Source organism: Phyllostomus discolor, chromosome 14 (genome assembly GCF_004126475.2).
Source record: "Phyllostomus discolor isolate MPI-MPIP mPhyDis1 chromosome 14, mPhyDis1.pri.v3, whole genome shotgun sequence".
NCBI lineage: Eukaryota > Metazoa > Chordata > Mammalia > Chiroptera > Phyllostomidae > Phyllostomus > Phyllostomus discolor.
Genome location: NC_040916.2, coordinates 47,115,739 through 47,141,161, shown reverse-complemented (window position 1 = coordinate 47,141,161; position 25,423 = coordinate 47,115,739). Strand labels below are relative to the sequence as shown.

The 25,423-nt window shown below is 37.9% G+C and overlaps 1 protein-coding gene across 7 annotated transcripts in view; it reads right to left on the bottom strand.

The window, feature by feature from the left end:
- The window catches only part of POGZ (pogo transposable element derived with ZNF domain), a 53,420-nt gene that overhangs the window by 10,390 nt on the left and 17,607 nt on the right, over positions 1–25,423 (bottom strand). Inside the window, exons 2-10 of one of the 7 annotated variants that reach the window (XM_028503012.2) lie at positions 21,591–21,715; positions 20,445–20,603; positions 11,726–11,901; positions 10,696–10,804; positions 9,117–9,407; positions 8,817–9,035; positions 6,602–6,708; positions 3,734–4,071; positions 3,058–3,212 (exon numbers count right to left, since the gene is read on the bottom strand). In XM_028503012.2, the coding sequence (XP_028358813.1) occupies positions 3,058–3,212; positions 3,734–4,071; positions 6,602–6,708; positions 8,817–9,035; positions 9,117–9,407; positions 10,696–10,804; positions 11,726–11,901; positions 20,445–20,603; positions 21,591–21,714 (1,678 nt within the window). In that variant the 5' untranslated portion in view covers position 21,715. Of the gene's footprint in view, positions 1–3,057; positions 3,213–3,733; positions 4,072–6,601; positions 6,709–8,816; positions 9,036–9,116; positions 9,408–10,695; positions 10,805–11,725; positions 11,902–12,025; positions 12,082–20,444; positions 20,604–21,590; positions 21,716–25,423 lie in introns of those variants that run through there. The other 6 variants (XM_028503013.2, XM_028503017.2, XM_028503014.2 and 3 more) reach the window with 6 other exon arrangements.

Below are 25,423 nucleotides of genomic sequence, written 5' to 3'. Positions count from 1 at the left end.
TGTCTATTTTTCTAGAAAGAGGATTCACAAGTTTTGTGTTTATTCTCAAATGGGTCTGCACCCCATATAGAACCACTGCCTGAAAGTACATTAGGTGCTACAGGGACACATACATACAAAAATAAAGTACTCTGCACTTAGAGGAAGGAGGAAAAGCTGTAGTCATATAAGCTGAACCTTGAAAGAAGAATGAGAGTTTGCAGGCAGAGGAGCCAAGAGAAGAACAGGAGCAAAGACATGGAGGTAGAGAAGTGCATGACAGGTCTGGGAAACATTTGCTAGCGGCATGACAATATTTTCTCCTGTTTTGTCCACCTTACCCCTTAATTCCATTTGCTCAACTTCTTTAGTTTTTTCTTTCTAGAAAAGCTTGAAGCATTGGTGTTTTACAACCTCTTGTCCAACCCTTTCTTACTCTATATGCTTTCCCGGGGCAATTTCACTCAACCTCAAAGGCTTTTCCTACAACCTATATATCAGCTCCATTGTTACAGCTGTCACACAACATCCATAATAATAACATCAAGCAATTTCTAATCACAAATACCAAGCTAAGATTTATATGTATTATCGTCTATCAAGAAAATCAGTGAGGTAGGAAACCTAAGACATCAGTGGAATTTAAGAGATCTCTAGTAACCTTTCACATCTGTTCAACAGGGGAAGAAGCTGGTATGGAAAATATTCAAGAGGGAGAATTGATTTTCCAAAGTGACTATCCTAACACTGTCCCTCCCCAGCACCATTAACCTCACCATCTTAACACCTAACTGGTCTCTTAGTTTGAGAGAACAGGTATTAACTACTAACAGTGTCTCCTTTCTATTTTCCAAATTATGGAAGGAGAGTCCTTATGCCTTTCTAAGGTTCATCCAGCCTCAACACTCCATGTACTGCAAGATTTCACCAAGCAATTAAGTCTTTTTTTCCATACAGTATCCTCCCAACACCTGAACTTGGTTATTAAGACCCCTGAAGCACTCCCTCCTCAACCCTACCTCCTCCTCAGTTTATTGCCCTTGAACAGTATGAAGAAAAACACAATGCTATTAAGATTACATTGTCACTCTAATTAAATATATTTAATCCATTGATGTTTTGGGGACAATTTTGGAAATTTTAAAAAGGACTAGATATTAGAGATTAATTTATGATTAAATCTATTAGGTCTTGACAAAGGCTATTTAGAGAAAAATGTCATTTTTAGAGACACACACTGAAGTATTTAGGAACAAAATATAATTATATCTATAATTTAATTTTAAAACACCAGAAAGTAAAAGTAAAATATTTTTTTCCTAAAAGTCAGGGATAACAGAATAGTAAGCCAACAGAAAAAGACTGATGAAGTTCTGTATTGTTTCCTCTTTCCATAAAGGAAAAACTTCCACTTATCTTTCCTATGGACCAAATTGGCTACTCTGCCACTACAACATAGTGGTATGATGGTTGACTTTAATATCCACTCTATTCTTAAACGATTAGTCTAAAGTTTCATTGTCCAATATGGTGACCCCCCCAGGGACATGTGGCTTGCAGACACCTAAAATATGGTAAGCCCAAACTGAGACTTGCTGTGAGTGTAATATACATAGCAGAATTTTTTTCACTTTTAAAATTTTAAGTAGGCTTGGTATATAATATTAGTTTCGGGTGTACAATATAGTGATTCAACATTTGTTAACCTTATAATGTCATCACCACACTAAGTCTAGCAATCATCTGTCACCATGCAGTTATCGCAACATTAAAGATCTTTTTTAACAGGAAAAAAATTAAATATCTCATTAATTTTAAAATTGTGAATACATGTTCCAGTAACTACATTTTGCATGAGTTAAATATACTAGTAAAATTAATTTCAGCTCTTTAAAACCTTATTTTAAATAACTACTAAAAATTTTAAATTACATGTGTAGCTCACTTTCTACTTCTTTGAACAGTACTAGTCTAAGCCACTCATGGCAATCCCATTCCCCATGCAAATATGACCAAGGTCAAGGAGATATAAAGGAAAAGCAATTCTGCCTTATAAGAAACAGATTCAGAAAAGACACAGGAAGGTATGGTCTTTTCTTCATCCGTACTCTTCATCTGTATGACTTTGTGTCTGAGCGTCATGCCTGAGACTAACACAGCCAGAGACCAGAGAAATGCTGAGAAGCAGTACACTCAAGCTCTGGGCTTGAAGCCCTTTCAGTTAAATGACAGAATAGATGCCCTTATTATTTATTTTAGTCGACATTTTTAATTTGTAGCAAAAGCATCAAAATCATATGCAGATTTCTGGTCTTTACACCTCTGCTCATGTTTTTTTTCCATCACCTAAAACTTTTCTTATTACTTACCATCAATCTAAATCCTTCTTGTATTTAAAGACCCTAAAAACTTAAACATGACTTTCTGTGAAATCTCGCCACAAGGGCCTTACTCCTTCTCTAAACTATTTCACTTACTCTTGGTGAAACATACAACACTTATGTTTATAATAAATGTACTGTGTTGTTCTTACATTTTCCTATATTTATATAACTTTTGTGCCTTCAACTAGAAATTCCTTGAAGGACACAGGATATATTCTAGAGGACTGGGCTCAAAGTCTCACAATGTCATCTTACTGAGCTGTATGGTCTTAAGTAAATGACTTAATTTTTTAAAAACACTGTCTCAATTGTAAGGTACTTTATAATAAATATTATCCTCTATCCTACATAAAGCCTACCAGGGGACTATTTAAAATGGAAGTTCAAATACAGGTGCTCCTTCTATAAAAGGATCTAGGTGATAAATCCACTACATGTATCTCTCTCCAGTGGTCCTGAACCAAAGCCCCTCATAATTCAGGATCTAGCACTGAACTCAATTCATGCTGAACAGAACATAAGTCAGGCTTAAAAGAAAATAGGGCAAGTGAGGTAAGGAACTGACTTACAAATACACGAAGCACTTCCTCTACACTGTTACCCACATATAAATAAATACAACCAGCACCCCCTAGTGCCATTCAACAATAAAGAGCTAAGTACATCCTTAGAGTTTAAGAGTTTCCAAACTTACTAGTCGATTCATAGGGACTATGAACATTTTCCAAGTGGCACTGGAGCTGGAAGGGAGTGGAAAACTGGCGATAACAGTGTTGGCAGATAGTATGACCATCCACTTCACCATTCTGCTGATCGAGTTCCACGTGGTGTTTCATATGGTTCATGAATCTGTGGTACAGCACAAAGGGAAAGTACAGAAAACATACATTACCTGCTCCCCTCCCTCCACTTCCTCTGGGTGCAGAAAAAGGTTCTTAAAACTAAGACTTCTATGGCAGGAGATACACTGGTCTCCCTTACTCTATCCAGTTATATTTTATTTATTACCACAATTTCACCTTCTGTAGTACTATCTATTGATTTAATGATAATCTTTAGCAAGACTGGATAATAGGGCCATTCTCCAAAGCAAAAGTCTTAAACATAAGAAAATTTCAGTCTTGTCTTGTCTAAGGTAACCTCCAAGGGTCTTTAACACGTACCAAATGCCCTGGCTGCTGTGGCTCAGTGGAATGAGTGCCAGCCTGCGAACCAAATGGTCGCAGGTTTGATTCTCAGTCTAGGGCACATGCCTGAATTGTGGGCCAGGTCCCCAGTAGGGGTCACGTGAAAGGCAACCACACCCTGAAGTTTCTCTCCCTTTCTCTCTCTAAAAATAAATAAATAAAATCTTTAAAAAACCCACTTACCGAATGTTGTTTTTTAGCCTTTTTGTACAATGTGGGCATCGGAAAGACGTGGCAACCTTAGGGAAGTTTGTGAGTTGGGCTACTTTGCCACCATCCCGTCCATAGTAAAAGTCATCTACTAGCATAATGAGCTTGGTCTGGACAGCATCACCCACATTTTCATTTGGCTCTGTTACTTTGGTAGGTGGTGATAAAGCAGGAATTGGTGTTGAAGAGGGTGTGGAAGCAACAGGAACTGTTTTCTCAGGCGATGAGGACTTTGCTGCTGAAGGGACACTGGGTTCTGAATCCAGAGACTTTCCTTTCTTCTGGTATTCGACCATTTCTGGACAACAGTACTATAAAGAAAGAAGACATCTGGTCATTCTGGTTATCCTGGGGGCTAGGGTATGATAACCCCTCAACCTCTCTGTGTCTAGGTGGTTTCATCTAGTTTTCACCCTCCAGTTTTGTACAGTATTTCCAAGTGTCTATCTTTTTCTAGTGTATATATATTTACAGCCACATGTCACTCCAAGCAACATATCTTGTACTTCTCCTTCCTGCTTTACAGCTACCTTAACCACTCACTAGCATAACTTGGTTCTGAGCTCCCTGGCAGGAAGAAGTTCCAATCTTTGCATCTGAACTAATACCAGAAAAACCAATAAGGTTAGAAATGGGAACTGGTTAATAACTCCTGATTCATTAATGACACATAAGCAGAAAATGAGCTGAAGCCAACTTGGTTTGAGTTCTGGTTGTCTAAACTGTCCCATGCAGTTTCAAAATTTACCACAACTAAGGAATTAAGGTTTCATAGGTTCTGATCTATTTGAGAGTCTTTAAATATATCCTATGACCTTCCACAGTATATAACTAGTCTAAAGCAGTTCAAACGACAAAGCAACACTTTAAAAAGCTTCCCCGGCAAGATGGAGGAATAGGTGGACGCACCGTACCTCCTCGCACAACCAAGAACAGAACAACAATAATTTACAACAATGATTTGCAGTCATAATATCAGAACTGTCAGAGGATTTATCTAAATGGAAGTCGGACAGCCAAGAAGTTGAAGTAGACCCGTACATCCAGACTGGTAGGGGATGACGAGCCGAGCAGGCGCGGGCCTGGTGCGGGTCCGTAGCGCATGTAGGTCGGGGAAATTTGGCGCAAAATCGGCGCGACAGCCATCCGGGGCGCAAGAGCGCAGCAGTGCAGCGGTGATCCCTGAGTAAGCAAGCAGTGGCTGGGGGAATCAGTGGGGCAGCGATTGTGGACCAGGTCAGAGCTCACGGCCCAGAAGCCCAGGGAAGTGTCTGACTCCAGGAGAACGGAACTGTCGCCACTGATCCCTCCTATCCCCGCTCCCGCCCCCGCCTCCACATATAACGTCACAATCTAGCAACTAGGGCGCCCAGCCCCGGTGAACACCTAAGGCTCCGCCCCCCACCGTAACAAGAGCGACCAGACCGGAGAAAATAAATAAATAAATAAATAAATTAAATAGGAGAGACAGGGAAAGACATAAGACATGTTTCCAGCAGAACAGATCGGTCCCCCAGGACTCATCCTTTTGAGTGACCAAGAAATAGACAATCTATCAGATGCACAGTTCAAAACACTGGTGATCAGGAAGCTCATGGAACTGGTTGATTTTGGGTGCAAATTACATGAAAAAATGCAAGTTACCACAAAAGAGATGCAGGAAGATTCACGGAGGAGAGCCAAAAGTGAAAGGAAGGAATATGAGTCTCAAAACAATACAGTGGACCAGAAGGAAGATAGAATCAACCAAGCAGGAAAGCATGATGAAATAAGAATTCAAAAAATCGAAGAAAAGCTTAAGACCATCGAGGACACCTTTAAACATTCCAACATCCGAATTATAGGGGTACCAGAAGGGGAGAAGCAACAAGTGGAAAAATTATTTGAACAAATAATAAAGGAGAACTTCCCCAATCTGGCAAAGGAACAGTCTTCCAAGAAATCCAAGCAGCTCAGAGAGCCCCAAAGAAGTTGGACCCAAGAAGAAACACACCAAGGCACATCATCATTACATCAGCCAAGGTAAAAACGAAGGAGAGAATCCTAGAAGCAGCAAGAGATGAGGGGACAGTAACCTACAAAGGAGTTCCCATCAGACTGTCAGCTGATTTCTCCAAAGAGACCTTACAGGCAAGAAGGGCCTGGAAAGAAATATTCCAAGTCATGAAAGACAAGGACCTACATCCCAGATTGCTCTATCCAGCAAAGCTCTCATTTAGAATGGAAGGGAAGATAAAGTGCTTTTCAGATAAGGTCAAATTAAAGGAGTTCATCATCACCAAGCCCTTACTTTATGAAATGCTAAAGGGACTTATCTAAGAAAAGAAGATAAAGAAAAGACATGTATAGCAAAAGGACAGCAAACTCACAATCATTAACAACCACACCTAAAGCAAAACCAAAAGAAACTAAGTAAACAACTAGAATAGGAACAGAACCACAGAAATGGAGGGCACATGGGGGGCAGTAGGGGGGGGAGGAGGAGAGAGGGGGAAAAGGTATAGAGAATAAGTAGCATAGAATGTAGGTTGAAAATAGATAGGGGGAGGGCAAGAATAGTACGGGAAATGTAGAAGCTAAAGAACTCATAAGTATGACACATGGACATGCACTAAAGGGGGGGAACATGGGTGGGAGAGGGGGTACAGGGTGGAGGGGAGTGAAGGGGGAAATGGGACAACTGTAATAGCATAATCAATAAAATATATTAAAAATATATATATTAAAAAAAAAAAGCTTCCAAGTCCTTTTAGAATCCCTGCTTCACAAGCTCCCAATGATAGGAGTTATGTAGTGGTAGCTATTTAAACTGGATCCCCATCAGAACGTGTTATCACTTACACACATATGACCTCTCAAAGCTTCAGTTACACGGAATTGAGCGTTACACCGTGGACATATTTTCCGGCCACCGTCTTGGAGATCAAACACGGGAATGGAAGAGGTCACTGAAAGAAGTGAACAGCATTGGTAAGATTAATAAGATGATATTGGATATTACTACTGGCCTTTTGGAAAAAGGTTACACTCCCTGAGGGATATATCAAGGCTGGTAGGCAGGCATGAGAGATCATTATGAAGGACATTCCTTTTACCATTCTTCTTCTTACTCTAGGCCAAGGGTTAGCAAATTATGACTCATAGACCAAACCCAGCCAGCTGCAGTTTCTGTTTGGCCCATGAGCTAAGAATGGCTTTTATTTTTTGTCTTCGGTTATGGTAAAATATATATAACATACAATTTATTTCTTAACCAATTTTAAGTGTACAAGTACATTCACAATGTTGTGCAAGCAATCTCCAGAAGTCTTTCCATCTTGCAATAATGAAACTCTATACCATTGAACAACTCTCCATTCCCCATTTGTCCTCATCCCTAGCAAACATCATTCTCTACTGTCTCTGTGACTCTGACTATTCTAGGTACCTCACATTGAGTAGAATCATACAGCATTTTTCCTTTTGTTACTGGCTCACTTAACATCATGGCCTCAAGGTTCATGAATGTTGTAGTATGTGTCAGAACTTCCTTCCTTTGAAAAACTGAACAATATACCATTATATGTATATACCACACTTTGTGTACTCATTCATAGGCTGATGGACATTTGAGATGCTTCCACCTCTTGGCTATTATGAATAATAAGATTCAGGTACAAATGTTGGGTCCATGCTTTCAATTCCTTTAGGTATATACCCAGAAGTGGAACTGCTAGATCATATGGTAATTTTGTTTTATTTTTTTGTAGTAAATATATCAACAGTAAAAACCATGCTATTTTATATTCCCACCAGCAATGCACAATGATTTCCAATTTTTCCACATCTTCACCAACACTTGTTAATTTTGTTTTTTGAGTAACAGCCATCCTAATGGGTATGAAGTAGTACCTCATTATGGTTTTCATTTATATTTCTCTAATTATTAGTGATGTTTAGTGTTGCTTCAGGGTTCAATGGCCATCTGCATAGTATATCTTCTTTGAAGAAAGGTCTAATCAACACCTTTGTCCATTTTTTAAATTGGGTTGTTTGTTCCTTTGTTGTTGAGTTGTAGAAGTTCTTTATATATTCTGAATATTAACCCCTTATCAGATACTTGACTTGCAGATATTTTCTCCTATTCAGTAGGTTGCCTTTTTGGTGCTGATAGCATCCTTTGTTGCCCTAAACACTTTAGTTTTGATGTAGTCTTACTTATCTACTTTTTCTTTTGTTGCTTGTGTTTTTGGTGTCACATATGCAAGAAATCATTGCCAAATTCAACATTATGAAGATTTCCCCCTGTGTTTTCTTCTAAGAGTTTTACAGTTTTAGCTCTATGCTTAAGTCTTTGATTTATTGAGTTAATTTTTATATATGGTAAGGGTCCAAGTTCTTTTTTTGCTCGTAGATATTCGTTTTTCCCAACACCATTTGTTGCAGGTTTTTACATTTTTACATGGTTGAAACAAAAGCAAAAAATGAGTAAGATCTTTGGGCACATGAAAATTACATGAAATTCAAAAATGAGAGTCCATAAATAGTTCTGGTGGAGCACAGTTACGCTCATTCATTTACATACTGTCTGCGGCTGCTTTTGCACTACCATGGGAGAGTTCAGTAGTTGTAATATAGACCATATTGTGCATTAGGCCTGATATATTTACTATCTGGTCTCTCGCAGAAAAAGATTGCTGACCTCTGATCTAGACCCTTGAAAACCCTCACGATCATATCCTTCTTTACGTGAAAACCTCTGTACCAAATCCTCACTTTAAAACCTTGTTCAGAAATCCATCTCCTCCATGAAGCCATCTTTTGATTATACCGCCTATACCTGATTAATCCATCTCACTAATCTGCAAAGTACCATTACAAAATTCTTTGTTGATGATTCAGTTACACTTTTCACAAGTGGCTATCCCCTTTGCTATACTGAAGCTTCTGCGAGAACAGATTGTAGCAACTGTATTCTATTTTATTTCTCTATTTCATAGTATAGAATTCTGATACAACATATATTTATTAATGTTTTTGAATGATTGGCTGCTCAGAGTCCTTCAGGTTATTGTACCTTTCATTGAAGACTCAGGTCCGCTGGTTCTCTGAGAGCCATGGGAAGAGCTGTTGTTGGATACCACCACTGGCCCGGGACTCTGGCCCAGGGAAGGGATGGTGTTAAGGGTATTCACCAGTTTGGCCACTTCATTGCTATTTTCACCTGTAACCCCAGGTCGCTTCACAGTGACAAAGCTGGTAATGCTCACTGCAGGTGGAGAGGGGAAGGAGGGAGCTATGTTGGCCAAGTGATAATCATCTGTTCTCCACCCACCACCCCGTCCCAACTCTGCCAGCTCCTCTTCCCAAGTCTCACCTAGCTTGGGATTTGAGGTCTGGTTGGCTTGGCCTGGAGGCTGAACAGCTAGTTGTCCCAAGGAGGTCGGCTGTGTGGCAGTGGGAGTAGTGGAAGTGCTGGGAGTGGACTTGGTCTGCTGGGACTGGGATTGTGGGACGGTGCTTCGGATGGTGAGAGTGGCTGGGATGACGGTGGTGAAGGTGTTGGTGGTGGGCCGCACAGGCATTGTGGAGCCTGGCCTCACTGGGGTCATCTGAGAGAACACCTGTGGGACTCCAACTGTTGGCTTAACAAACTGGGTACCTGGGGCTTCAAAAGAAAGATAAAGGAAAGTACCAAATCTTAGTCAATAAGCTCACCTATAATAAATACACCACCCCTATCTTTACTGAAAATACTGAAAGAGGGATAGATCATTTCCCCAAACTGATTGGTGACCATCACAGGTTACCAAGAATAGCATATAACTAAGAAAGTAATAGGCATGCAAGCTAATAAAAAAACCTAGCCTAAATAACTAGCCCATAAAACATTAAACTGAAGAAAAAAGATTCCCATCAATTCCTCCTAAAACACCTTACCCACTCACTGCTTTTCCATTCTAAAAATATGATAAGGAGGAGTTTGACCTTGAAAGAAAAAGGTCAAACGTGGAAGAGAAAGAATGGGTACAGGGTGGAAAGCAGTATGGGTAAATATAGGCCCAGAGGGCAGACATGGTCCTGGAAAAAAGCAATCTTTCTCAGAATACTAAAGGAGTCTTCCATTCTCTCAAATAAACTCAAATAGAAGACTGACTGTGCCACTCTACCAGGGTGTCCTAAAGATGAGTTTCCTGGCTCAGTGATAGACAATTCCACTGACATATATTTCCACAAGAAATATGAGAACAAGATAGGATAAGCTCAACAGACTAAAGGCCAAAAACATTCTGTGGGCTCCAAGAATGACAACAACAACTTAAACAGGCTGCAGAGATACCCTTAACAACAACTCAACTAAGATATTCCTTTTTGGCCTGAATTATAGTTAAGTTAGCCACTAAATAAAGAACTGGGCAGGGGTGGGGGACTACAAGATTTTTTAAAATTATCCTGCACTTCAGTTTCTTAAAAAAAAAACAAAAAACAAAAAAAGAAACTAACTAGTCATCAGCAATATTTATCCTCAAAGGGTATGTAATTTATTTAATTTATATCCAAAAACCCATACTATAAAATTAGATCAAAATTAAGTTTATAATTTCACCATGTATATGAGTAGAATTATAAGCAATACAAAATTTGGGAGTTTGTGTTCATAATAATCCTTCAGGAGAACAAACTTCATAACTGACTAAAACATGAGAAACATAAAACTGACTATTTAAATCCTACTTTACTACTTGATGAAGGGTGGTAAAAAGGAAAAAAGGAAAATAAAACCACCAACCCGGCCAAAGGTTAGAAACAGTTTTTTTTTAAAAAAGGGCTTAAATCAGTATGATTTTTATATTTTAGATTTTCCTTAAATACTCTTTTTAAACGACCTATTGAGACAATAAAAACAAATATTCAGGATGCAAGTTTATTCCACATGGAGAGACATTTTTCCTTACCTGGGACTAGTGTAATTGGTCTAACCGTTTGGCCCTGCTGTACGTTCAGCACAATCCCAACCTGATTCATTGCATTTTGTACAGGCCGGACATTTCTTACAGGAAATCCCTGCATTAAAAAGCAAAATGATCTTTAACATGGAGATCAGCCAACACTAGTAGAGACCGCAGTAAGGCCTACATCCAAAAAATTCCCACACTCTTACCTAATGGTTCCTCTCTCTAGACTTAAGAGTTTTTAAATGACTGACATGGAGAAATTTAGGAATTTTGGCTAACTTTTGAGTGATAAAATATGAAAACTGAAGAATAAGCTTTGGTACATATAAGCAAAAATGAAACCTATTTTCTGTCTTAAGAAAAATCTCAGCTTTAAAAAACTCAGCCAAAAACTGGCCGTTAACCTACTGAAGGCATATAAGGGGAAAAATGACATTACAGTATTCACTAGAGTGATTCAACATACAAACAATTGTAAGAAATTATTCCCAAAGGCCATAAATCTCTGGCATACTTCTAAGCAAAGGGTTTGTAACTCAGGAAGTCACAGGCAAAGCATTTGCCTTTATATCCCACATTCAGCATTTAGGCTTTCAACTCCAATTCACATTATAGACCAAGTTAGTCATCTTTTCTTCCCTTCCAAATATGTACCCATATTTCACCAATTTCACACACAGATGTCCAAAAGTCAACATACCCAGTTTTAAGAAAAACAGCAAACAGCAAGAAGCCTTGAGGGCCAAGTGTTAATAAGGCTTCTGGATCCAAGCTTTCCCACTAATTTCTGCCCAGACCTCAAATCACTTAACAGCCCTCTAAGGGGTATAAAGAGGAAATTACCCAGCTGTAAGCTATGTTAAGCTTTCTACAAGAGTCAGCATCAAATTACAAAATAGCAAATAAGAAAGCGAGGTCAAAAGACGGGACTTAGAATCATCTAGTGATACTAAAGACTAAGTCAGAGCCCCCAAAGATTCACAGTTTTTATCTCCTCTTCACTAGTCCCAGAATTCAGAGTCCTACTCACCTGTGTAGTGATGAATATTGGTTGTGAGGCCACAGGGGAACTAGTCACATGATTGGCATTCTGCATGACCTGGACAGGCCTCAATACTGGTTGACTAACCATTGTGCCCAGACCTGGGGCTGGATTCTGGGTTAGGATGAGCGGCTGTCCACCTTGTTGGACCAAAGAATTGCCAGCTGAAGAGTAAAAGGGAGGGGGAAAAGTGAATGCAATAGAAAACAAACGCACACTTTATAAGAAACATGATCTTAGATAAGAAATGATGTCCCAGATATCAAAATATCCAAGACTATCACTCACCTCAGGTTTAATGTCACCAAACTCACCAAAAATTTAAGCTTCACCCAAATCTACAACTAACAGAAAAACAGGTAGGTAGGGAAGGTCCACTAACATCTCCCCTACACATCTTCACTAGGGATGTCTTAACACATGAAGACTTCTACACGTCTCACTTTGACTCATTGTTTAAGTGACCACACATTATTTTCCCAGACCAAATCAGCAAAACAAAGTAACATGTAAGTTTCTTTTTCTTACTAAGTAACATGTTTTTCTAAAACTAACAAACAAGAACAACATATTTTAACTAGGTAAAATCTGTTTTGTCAGAACGTAATTTGCTGCTAACCCCCCTTAATTTTTTTATACAAGGAATATTCATAAACAAACATTAATTCAGCAAGTACACAGAATTTAAAGAATGGCATCTCTCTTAGTGAGTCAAATCTTAGCCCTGGCTGGCGTGGCTCAGTGGATTGAGTGCCAGCCTGCAAATCAAAGGGTTGCCAGTTCAATTCCCAGTCTAAGGCACATGCCTTGGTTATGGGCCAGGTGCCCAGTAGGGGGTTTGTGAGAGGCAACCACACATTGATGTTTCTCTCCCTCCCTTGCCCTCTCCATAAATAGATAAATAAAAACTGAAGTCAAATCTCAGAAATGCAAAACACTCTCAACAACTACGGTCTTTTAGGTATGGGAACACAGAGATGGACAGCTATCTTCTTTCTCTTTATGTCATCAAGACTGATAAAAGATATGGTCAAAAACTAAACAACATAAGGTAAAAATGATAGGACTTGAGAAGATAATTGTTCATTTGTGAATAAATATTAGTAAATAAATACCAATAAAGTGGACTGTTGTTGAAATGTTTTAAATTCGTTTTCATTTGTGAGAAAAAAATGTTTTTCCTCTATGTACTGTTTGGCTAAAAAGTCCTCAATACTACATTTCCTAATTTACAAATATTCCAAAACCACATAGAAAATTTCAGGGAGCCAATACACCTACATCAAAGATTAAAGCAAAATTCTGCCTTAACATTTTACCTCAAATCACCAGAATGAGATGGACTTCTCTGAACTCTACATTCTACTAGACAAATGCAGTCACTATAGTTACAAAGCAAGACCAGCAGACTGGGTATACAGGTGGCTATTAATGGGCCAATAGTGGCTTGTCCCATATTCTCCCAGAAATTGAGAGCCTATCAGTGGACTAGACCCTGACAGTTAGTAGGCCAGCAGACTAGTGATTATGGAGAGTGACAGGTAAACAAATCATTCCAACAAGTTCTGTCTCTGCTAACTGTACTGGCAATTTACTGACTGTATATTTTAAATTTAAATGTTTGATTAAGAAGTTAATGTGTATGTATACATACATATATACACACATGCATTCATACATATATACACATCTAAACATATATGTGTATACACAGATAAACATATGTAAACATTATATATGTATATATGTGTATACACATATATACATATATAAAATGCTATAATGAATCCCATGTACCATCACCAAGTTTCAACCACCAGCCAATCTTGGTTCATATACCTATGGGCACTGGCCCATACTATTTTGAAACAAGTTCTAAATCATGTCATTTCACCTATAAATATTTCAGTATATATCTGTAAAAGACAACTTAAGAAGAGCAAATATCAACATCATTACCACTCCAAAAAATAATAATTCTGACTATAGTTGATAACACTGTCTCATATAACTGAAATTTGCAAAAACTTAAATGTTTTCACTCCCCTCCACCAAAAGATAAATATATGAGGTGACAGATGTACTAACTAGATAGTGTGAATCCTTTTACAATGTATATCAAATCACCACAAGTACATTTTATATGTTGCAATTATATTTGTCAATTATACTCAATAAAGTTAAATATATAATAATTCATATCTCTTTTAATCTATAGGTTCCTCATCTATCTCTTTTACCCCTTTACAATTTATGGTTGTAAAACAGTGGCTAAACAAAAACATGTATTTTCTATGTATTAATTTCAATGCTAGGGTAAAATAAAATAAATTATCTGTTATTTAAGTCCAAAAATTCTTAAGATAATCACTGAACTGTACATTCCAACTAAATACAGGAAGAAAATGATGGAAATGTTTTGCATTTATGTGAAATAAACCAGCATTTGCAAGTTTCAAAAGATAGGCAGGGTTCCCATAAAATCTGCACGAACTCTACTATTATACAGAATGTCAGCATAAGCATTTTAGGGTCATGTTTGAATCTGATAGACTGTCAGGACTTTTCCAAAAATATAGTGCAAACAAAAGCGGATTTCACCCTGACTGGTGGTTCAGAGGGTAAGGCATCGGTAAGGCGTCATCCTGCAAACCAAAAGGTCACCAGTTTAATTCCCAGTCAGGGCACATGCCTGGGTTGCTGGCCAGGTCCCCAGCTGGGGGGTGTACAAGAGGCAACTGATGGATGTTCCTCTCACACATGGATGTTTCTCTCCCTTTCCTTCTCCCTGCCGCCCCATCTCTAAAAATAAAACTTAAAAAGTGGATTTCTAAGCCCAGACTAAGTTCACAATTCAACTGAAAGCAAGTCCATATATGGCAAATCACAAAGTATACTTATTATTTTTAATAACTTTTCATGAATTATTTGAATAGATTTTAGTAATTCTAATGAATTCTAATAAATTCTAACTCTAATGAATTTTTAAATGATGATTTCTGTATTTGTATTAGTCCTTTTTTCAAAGAAATTCTGACAATTCAAAAGTCATACAAAGTTCAATTTCTAGAGAATGAAGGAGGCAATCAGAATGCTGAGGCTTAAAACAAAGCCTTGAAAAGAATTATTCAACCAATCTCCTGTCTCTAAGTTTGCTCTCAACATATAAACTAGGTATCACAGCCATAAACTGATTAAATAAGGGAAGGAGATTCACAGCAACTTTTCTCAAAATATGTTGTTTGTTTTACAAATCTGAAGGTCTTAATTTTTTTCCTTCATTCTTGTAAAGTTTACTTACATAGCCTTAAAACCCAGAAATAAGAGAGCTAGCCCTGACTGGTGTGGTTCAGTGGCTGAGTGCCAGCCTGCAAATCAAAGGGTCGCGGGTTCAATTTCCAGTCTAGGGCACATGCCTGGGTTGTGGGCCAGGTCCCCAGTAGGGGGCACACAAGAGGCAACCACACATTGATGCTTTTGTCTCCCTCTCTTTCTCCCTCCATAGATGAAAGAAAAAGAAGGAAGGAAAGAATAGAAAGGAAGAAAAGAAAGGAAGGAAAGGAAAGACAGGAAAGGAAAGAAAGGCTAAAATGGAGTTGAAGTAAGCTAAAGAGGTATTGAAAATCATGAGTTATGCAGAAAGAAATTTATAGCATTGAATTTACAAGTGTCACAGGTCAAAATTAAGCAGTGATTTATTTCACTTCCAATTCAAATATACAATCAGTGAGATCTACAGGAATAATTTCCAAATGCTGAGTGGAACAGCAAAAAGAATAGTAAAAATGTTCCAAAATTTTATTCATGAGACTGTCTTTGAAAAACAAAAAAGCTTTATTGAAATATAACTAACATGCCGTACATAAAATTTAGAGATCTTTAGTATATCCACAAAGTTTGTGCAACCATCATCACTCACTAATTCTAGAACATTTCATCACTCCAAAAAGAAACCTCCACCCACCAGTAGTTATTACTCATTCTCCTCTCCCCCAGCCCTGGCAAGCACTAATCTACTTTTGGTCTCCGTAGATGTGCCTAATCTGAACATTCCATTTAAAAAACTCATACAATATGGAGCCTTTGTGTCTAATTTCTTTCACTTAGATGATGTTTTTCAAGGTTCATTCATGTTGTAGCATATATCATGACTTCATTTCTTTTTATGGCCTAATAATGTTCCATTTTATGGATCTATACCACCTTCTGTTTATCTACTCAACAGTTTAGATTATTTCCATTTTTTTGGCTATAAAAATATAATACTGCTATGAACATTTGTGCACAAGAATTTGTGTTGAACATGTTGTCAATTCTCCTGGCTATGTAGCTTGGAATGTAACTGCTGAGTTACATTATAACTCTATGTTTAACTTTTTGAGAAACTGGAAAACTATTTTCCAAAAAGGCCATATCAGTTTACATTGTTACCAGCAATATATTATATATGAAAGTTCCAATTTCTCCATACTCTCACCAACACTTGTAATGTCCATCTTTTTTATTATAGGCATCCCAGTGGGTGTAAAGTGGTACCCCATTGTGGTTTTGATGTGCACTTCCCTTAATGACTAATGATGTTGAGCATCTTTTCAGGTACTTATTTGAATTTACATGTCTTCTTTGGAGAAACATCTATTCAGATCCTTTGCCCATTTAAAAAACTGGATTATTTTTCTTTTTATTACTAGTTCTTTAAATGTTCTAGATACAAGTCCCTTATCAGATACATTATTTACTAAATTTTTCTCCCATTCTATGGATTGTATGTTTTCACTTTCTTGATTGTGCTCTTTGAAGAATAAAAGGTTTTAATTTTTTCTAAAGTCCAATTCACCTAATTTTTCTGTACTAATGCTTTTGGTGCACCATCTAAGAAACCAATGCCTAAATCAAGGTCATAAAGATTTATCCCTATGTTTGCTTCTAAGAGTTTTACAGTTTTAGCTCTTACATTTAGGTCTTTTACCATTTACAGTTAATATTTGTATATGACATAAGGTAAGAGTGGCACTTCATTTTTTTTCAGTGTGGAAAATTATCCAGTTAGTTGTCCCAGTATCTTTTATTGAAAAGGAAAGAAAGACTATTCTTTCCCTACCATATAGGAAAGAATTCAATTTTTTTTTTTAAACCAACTACACACTCCATGGAATAACGGGTATTTTGGAGTAGAGGACAAAATCGTGTCCCATTGCCCCTGCCCTGTCCCATTCATTCTTTTGAAATAATCTTTATCTTAATTATATTTTAACATTTAATCCATATAAAATGTTACATAAATTTAAGTTATCAAGTATAATGATAAAATAAACACCACCCAATTTAGGGCTAGACAACTATAAATACTATCAATGTGCTCCTACTCTTCCCCAACCCCTGGCTTCCCTCTCACATATATATACAAATGTTTCTTAAAATCAAGAGTCAAGTAAATGCTTTTCAAGAGAGCAAGAAAAATAAGGGAAACAGCCCTAGCCAGGTGGCTCAACTGGTTGGAGCACCGATCTATGCACCAAAAAGCTGCCGGTTTAATTCCCCGCTGGGGTGCATACTGGAGGCAACCAATTCATGTTTCTCTTTCTCTAAAAAAAAGAAAATCAATAAAAAACATATCCTCGGGTGAGGATTTATAAATAAAAAAAAGGAACAGGTAAATTATAAAAGTCAATCCAAGCCAACCAAAAGTCAACCAAAACAGGGACAGTCTTTTAAAATATAATTACTGAAGAAAGTAGCTGTTGGTAACCAGGAGCCAGAATGATTTTAAAACTGGTTTAAAAGGAGGGTGGGAGCAGGAAGACAAACAAACAACTTTTTAGCTTTCTAAAGAACCCGCTACACTAAGTGAAACAATATTAAATTGCTTAAAAGTTATTCTCTTTTGCTACACTATTAATGTAATAAGTGGACAATATACCAGTACAATTAAACTGAAGGTTAACGGAGGAACTGGGTTGTTAAGAAAGAACTTTTTTTTTTTAAGATTTTATTTATTTATTTTCAGAGAGGGAAGGGAGGGAGAAAGACAGAGAGAGAGATACATCAATGTGCGGTTGCTGTGGGTCATGGCCGGCAACCCAGGCATGTACCCTGACTGGGAATCGAACCTGCGACACTTTGGTTCGCAGCCTGCGCTCAATCCACTGAGCTACGCCAGCCAGGGCCTAGAAAGAACGTTTTTTATCTACTCTATCATGATGTTACACTTATGCTAACATATCAAGAGTATCTCATTTTTTTAAAAGTTACAGAATTTTATGTACATACCAAAAAAAAAAAAAGAGAGAGAAAAGGCTAGACAAACTGGACCTATTAATGTGCACTTATCTGCGCATGAACAGTTTTTGGAGGAATACGCAGATGTATGTAACTGTGGTTACTAGTCAATACCCACTTTCTTTTAACTATGAACCTAGATTAACATTTTATTTTGAATACTAGAGGTTTCTGAAATAAATACAATAAACTTACATACACTGTATATTTAAAATTTTGCACACAGGCCTTAGGTGGGCTCAGGAATCGACTCCATTCAAGGAGTCGAGACTAGGTTATACGATGCTTATCACAAGGCTTGGAACCCTCAGATAAAAGAAAAGTTTAGCTAAACTGACTGCTAACAGAACTTGGACAGATTATGTTAAGAGAAACCAAGGAAAGCAGTAAATACAGTGGAAAGGCCATAAGCTTTGAAGTCTAAACAATTCAAATCTAGTTTAGTCACTTACAAACTATTTGACCTTAAGCAAATTATTTAAACTCTCTAGGTTTCAGTTTCCACATCTGTAAAAATGAGAGAATTCTCGGGATAGCCGTTATCATATATATATGAGGGTTCCCAATGAAAAAAATTCTAAGGATTTTCCACATGATAAAAAAAATCATATTTTCACCCTGGCTGGTGGCTCAATGGATTGAGCACCCGTCTGTGAACTGAAGGGTCAATGGTTTGATTCCCAGTCAGGGCACATGGCTGGGTTGTGGGCCAGGTCCCTGGTGGGGGCACCAAGAGACAACCACACATTGATGTTTCTCTCCCTCTCTTTCTCCCTCCCTTCTACTCTCTCTAAAGATAAATAAATAAAATCTTTTCTCTAAAATCACATTTTCAATACCCAAAGACTGAAAAAATACCTATGGAAATGACAAAGATTTCAGTTTGATAACACTGAAAGTTGGCAACAATATGGGGAAAGAGCTACTGGTGGGCACTTATTTAGGGCAACCAATTAGGGCAATTTGACACTATCAAATTTTAAATGCTTGACCCAGCATTTTATAATGCAGGTATGCTTATACAGTGAGCAGTATAATGCCTGAGAATGTTCACTACAGTAGTCTGCAATCACAAAAAATTGGAACTGTAATAAACATTCACTAATAGGGAATTAAGCTATAAAGTACAGTGATAAAACAAACACCACCCAGTTTAGGACTAGACCTCTATAAATACTATCAATGTGCTCCTATCAACTCCTATATCCAAACATAAGAACATAATATGCACTTCTAATGGAAATATAAACTGACCCAACATTTCCTGATGGTCAATCCAAGAAAAAATATTGACCAAAATCCTTAAAATTGTGATGCCTTTTGATCCAACAATTTGATATTTAGTTTATGTTTTCTCAGAGGTAACTAAAGATGTTAGAAAAGATAGAGATGTTCACAACAGCTCTTTAAAAGAGCTAATATGACCCTCTTACAACCTAGTGTTAGTTAACCGACGAGCAAAGGGAAAATAGTCATAAAAAACGTTACAGATATTTAGTAAAATGAGAAGATACTCACTACATTTTGAAGGAAAAAAAGCAGACGAAGAGTAATACAGAGTCTGTAAGGTCCATTTTTGTAAAAAGTAAATCACTACATATAGCATATAAAAGTATACAGAAGTACATGTATGTACAGAAAGAGTTACAAATTGTTATATCCAGAAAGTAGGATTAAAGTTTAAAATTTTTTATTTTCTGCCTACTTTTCTATAATGCATATATTTTTCTTACATTAACAAAGCAATTTTATTTTTAAAGAAAATAAAATAATTAAAAATAAAGTCCTTCGCAGCAAGGCAATGACTCTATGAAGGTGCTAATTTGAATCTTGAGCCATAACTTGCCAATAACTCATCTTCAGCATGTATAAACAGTCATCAGAAATGAAATAAAAACCAATACTAAACAGTCTCTCTAGTCCATAAATACACTAAGAACACTACTCTTTCACCATTTTCTTCAGGTAGACAACAACCGTATCCCATTTCCCATACCCAAGAACCAATAACCAAATGAATCTGCCAGAGAAAATACAAAATAAATCTGCCGTGGGAAGATTCTTAACTAATGGAGCTCTTCTAATTAAAACAACAAAGCAAAAACAATCAAACAAACAAAAAACTCAACCCAATTCTCTTTAATAATTACAAATTTGGGACTTACATTTTCCCTCCTAGAAATTATCACCTGCAAGAATGGGCTGGCTACACTCTGGCTTGAAAAACCAGCATCAACTCAGCACTAACTCAGAAGGACCAGCACCACCTACTGAATCACTTCCCTATAAGAAAAGGATTACTAAATTGACTCTCCAACTAATAGAACCACATCAATACCTAAAGCTAAACAGGTACAGCTATTTCTAAGACCTTTTTTATTCTCTCACCCCTCTAACCCAGGAAGAATTTCCCAATAATCCCACTTACCATTGTTGTTGGCAATTAGTGTGACAAGAGTCTTCTTTGTACTGTCGCTGTTCTGTACCCCGCTGCTACTAACGGTGGTGGATGTAGAGAGGTGCCCAGCAACAGAAGCATGGGCAGCGATGGGCACTGGAGCCGAGACTGGCTGCTGGCTCACAGAAACTGTGGGGAAGGGGAGGCACAGTCACTTGGAGGCAGGGACAGATGACACTAAAAGGATACTGTTCTAATCTTCCCTTTTCATCTTATTGTCAGTCTCTATAGCCAAAAAGTTTCCTGCTTTATTTGTAAATCCAACTGCTGATCAATTTCTCCTCCTACTTGTCCCTCACTCCACCGATTGGACGCAATGCCACCTTCTCCGTCTCACATTTCCTCATTAATGAAGTTAAATCACAAGTTCACTGAACCAAGATTTTAATGTATTGCTTATACAGCTCAAGCAAACCTCTAGGACTCAAGGGTTTATTATCACCACAACTGGTATTCAGAACCACACAGAGTAAGCTGTCCACAAGACTCTACACTATATCCTATTTCAACCCAAATAAATGCTATCTTCAGGTCCCAAGGCAAGGAAGATAAAAAGAAAGCAACAGGTACAATTTGGAGGGGGAGAACTACCACCCACTTTATGAATTCAGGGCTAAAACTTGACCCTACAACACTACCTTTCTGAAAGAGAAGCTAACAACACTAAAGTTTGTAAACTGTCCTTGAAGGCAGACACAAAGCGAATTCTACTAACCTCACAAATGAAACCAAGTTCAAGTAAAATAAACAAACAAACAAAAAAAATAAAACAAAACCCAAGACTATAGGAAGCTGTTTTTTGCTGGGTGAATAAATGGACACTGACATACACCACCACTTAGCATTCCCGTTCATACACCATTTAATAAGAGGACTGCTAGATGTATGGTTAATACAACTCTCAATGTTTTTAATGTTAAATATAGTGTGTCTAGCTTTATGTATGAGGAAAATGAGGCACTTACAAATTAAAACACTCGAAAATAAAGGTAGTACCAGTGCCACAATGAGGCATCCCTGGATTCTTAAAGTCCTTCTTCACCCCACACTTCCTTAACAAAAATGTCCTTCAACTGAGTCAACTTAAACAATATAAGATCAAAAAGTTTTTTTTACCTGTAGTAGTTTTATCCACTGAATTATAATCTTCAACTACAGAATCCTCAATGACATCACTGATTTTCTGCCATGGCTCCAGCTCCTCCTCCTCACATTCCATAAATAGGTCGGTGTCCGCCATGCTACAAGAGAAAAAAAAAAAAAAAAAAAGATATTGACCCCAGAATGGAAAAAAATGTATTACATAAAACACAGATCTGATTGTTGAATCCACTGGTAACCTACCCCCTTGTGCTACCCTCTACCATTTCCCTTAACCTCTCCTCCCCTTATTTCCAAGGGTCCAAAATTATGATACATTAAAATATTATCTTTTTTATTACTGAGCCTTTTGGCAACCTCTTAAATTTTGCACCCAAGTGAGAACCTCAATTGTCAAACTCTAGTCTTAGCACTGCCATCTTGTATTCATTCCACCATGGTTTTGGAGTCACCTATATGCTTCTTTTAAAAACAGAGTCCACATCTTCACAGTGTAAACAAAGAGCTACTGCTATTCTGCCCTCCAATATTAGTTGACTAAAGGTCAATTTCTTTGTCTTAGAGTGAGAGTAGCATTATTGCTCAATGTTCAAGAACCTTTTAGTACAAAGGTTCTTGGTCCCCTTAGTATCTCAATAAAATTTTCACCACACCCCAAGCCAAAAAGAAAACAAAGCAAAACAACCAAAGTAATTACATCTATACAATTTAATAGCATTAGTTTGTGAGACGCCTAAGAGGTGGCATTGTTCCCTTGAAAACAAAAAATCCAGGCAATGCCCCAGTGATTTAACTAGCTACAGCCAAGTGCCTGGTTTTAATGGGTAAAGTGCTTAACCTGATTCTAAGTGGTCTCTAATATTATTTTTAAATTATTTCTGTCTTCCCAAAACCACAAAGGGGAGAAGGAATTGCAAGAAAAGAAAAAGATCTAAGGGATAAACTAAATTTTCTTAGTTTCCTATTTAATTTATATATGTTAAAGACAATGCTAGTCATAAATTGAATTAAAAAGAAACCAAATCCATATCAGTCATTCTTTTAGCCAGGGCTACACAACACAGACCTCTTGTATTTTCCAGTCTAAGTCCAGTGAGAAAGATAACAATTTAGACTTTTCCCCCTACCTACTTAATTTTAGGCATTGTTCTTTGCTGTGTAACTTCCTGAGAGCCAACAGATGATTAACGCATAAATATCAACTACCCAGCAGAACAGACTGTGATGACCTCTACAGGCAGTTTTCAAGGATCTTCTGACAGCTCTGACCAGCTACAAGCAAAGTCTCCATACATATGCTGAGCAATCTGTCAGAAATGTTCCTTCAAAATCAAACAGAGCTATCTGAATACAAGTTGTGGTTTTCAACATCCTGTCTGTGGACAATAAAAACTTAGCATATCCAAAGGCTAGTCTTTTCTCTCAAGTATTTATAATATCTTAAGAGACTCAGTCCATGTTTAATTCCATGAAACAATGATTTTTAATAAAAATATTGAAATTTTCTTCCATCTGACCAAAGTCAAATTATGTTATTCCTCCCATAACAGAGTAGAAAGGTAGACTTTGAAAGGGCAACCAATGTAAATTAAAAAGTTCAAAATGGAAAAAAAAACTTCAACTAAGACAATATTTTTCAAGTTTTTTACAGCAAATAAGAGGGAATTAACCAACAAGTCTAATATCTCTGCTGACTGAGCATATTTTATAGACTTACAACCAAAACATCTCTGAAAGACAAGTTTCTCAGTTGGTCCTCAATTCTGACCTAGACATTTGCCTCAGAATGTGATCATTCCTTTCATTTCAGCATCTTTTTTTTAAAAATATATTTTATTGATTATGCTATTACAGTTGTCCCATTTCCCCCTTCACTCCCCTCCACCCTGTACCCCTCTCCCACCCACGTTCCCCCCTCTTTAGTTCATGTCCATGTGTCACACTTGTGAGTTCTTTAGCTTCTACTTTTCCCGTACTATTCTTGCCCTCCCCCTATCTATTTTCAACCTACATTCTATGCTACTTATTCTCTGTACCTTTTTCCCCTCTCTCCTCCTCCCACCCCCCTACTGCTAGCCCTCTACGTGCCCTCCATTTCTGTGGTTCTGTTCCTATTCTAGTTGTTTACTTAGTTTCTTTTGGTTTTGCTTTAGGTGTGGTTGTTAATAATTGTGAGTTTGCTGTCCTTTTGCTATACATGTCTTTTCTTTATCTTCTTTTCTTAGATAAGTCCCTTTAGCATTTCATAGAATAAGGGCTTGGTGATGATGAACTCCTTTAATTTGACCTTATCTGAAAAGCACTTTATCTTCCCTTCTATTCTAAGTGAGAGCTTTGCTGGATAGAGCAATCTGGGATGTAGGTCCTTGTCTTTCATGACTTGGAATATTTCTTTCCAGCCCCTTCTTGCCTGTAAGGTCTCTTTAGAGAAATCAGCTGACAGTCTGATGGGAACTCCTTTGTAGGTTACTGTCCCCTTATCTCTTGCTGCTTCTAGGATTCTCTCCTTCGTTTTTACCTTGGCTAATGTAATGATGATGTGCCTTGGTGTGTTTCTTCTTGGGTCCAACTTCTTTGGGGCTCTCTGAGCTTCTTGGATTTCTTGGAAGACTGTTCCCTTGGCCAGATTGGGGAAGCTCTCCTTTATTATTTGTTCAAATAACTTTTCCACTTGTTGGTCCTCCCCTTCTGGTACCCCTATAATTCGGATGTTGGAACGTTTAAAGGTGTCCTCGATGGTCTTAAGCTTTTCCTGGATTTTTTGAATTCTTATTTCATCATGCTTTCCTGCTTGGTTGATTCTATCTTCCTTCTGGTCCACTGTATTGTTTTGAGACTCAGATTCCTTCCTTTCACTATTGGCTCTCCTCTGCGTATCTTCCTGCATCTCTTTTGTGGTAACCTGCATCCTTTCATCTAAATTGCGCCCAAAATCAACCAGTTCCATGAGCTTTCTGATCACCAGTGTTTTGAACTGCGCATCTGATACATTGGCTATTTCTTGGTCGCTCAAAAGGATGAGTCCTGGGGGACTGATCTGTTCTGCTGGAAACATGTCTTATGTCTTTCCCTATCTCTCCTATTATTATTATTTTTATTTATTTACTTATTTTTTTCTTTTCCGGTCTGGTCGCTCTTGTTACGGTGGGGTGCCCAGCCTCCCCGGTCGCTAGATTGTGACGTTATACGTGGGGGCGGGGGCAGGGGCGGAAGTGGGGACGAGAGGGAACAATGGCGGCAGTTCCGTTCTCCTGGGCTCAGACCCTTCCTTGCTTGGGATCCCGGGTCACGAGCTCTGCTCTAGTCCACAATCGCTGCCCCACTGGTTCCCCCAGCCGCAGCTCGCGTACTCAGGGATCACCACTGCGTTCTTGCGCCCTGGATGGCTGTCGCACCAATTTTGCGCCAAATTTTCCCTGACCTCCACGTGCCGCCGACCCGCGCCAGCCCCGCGCCCGCCTGGCTCGTCGTCCCCTACCAGTCTGGATGTACGGGTCTACTTCAACTTCTTGGCCGTCCAACTTCCATTCAGATAAATCCTCTGTCAGTTCTGAGTGAAATTATGCCTGTAAATTATTGTTATTCTATTCTTGGTTGTGGGAGGAGGTATGGTGCCTTCACCTATTCCTCCATCTTGCCGGAAGTCACCTCATTTCAGCATCTTTATCTCAAAGACCAAAAACTTAACTCCATTGAAAAGATGGACCATGCCACAATAAATAACCTAAATACATCGCAAACTTTAAAAAAGAAAAATGCAAATTTAGCATCCTTCTTGTAGTTTTCATTATCAAAAAAATCCTCATTAATGTGATTAAAATGCTATGTTTAATATCTCCACCAACATG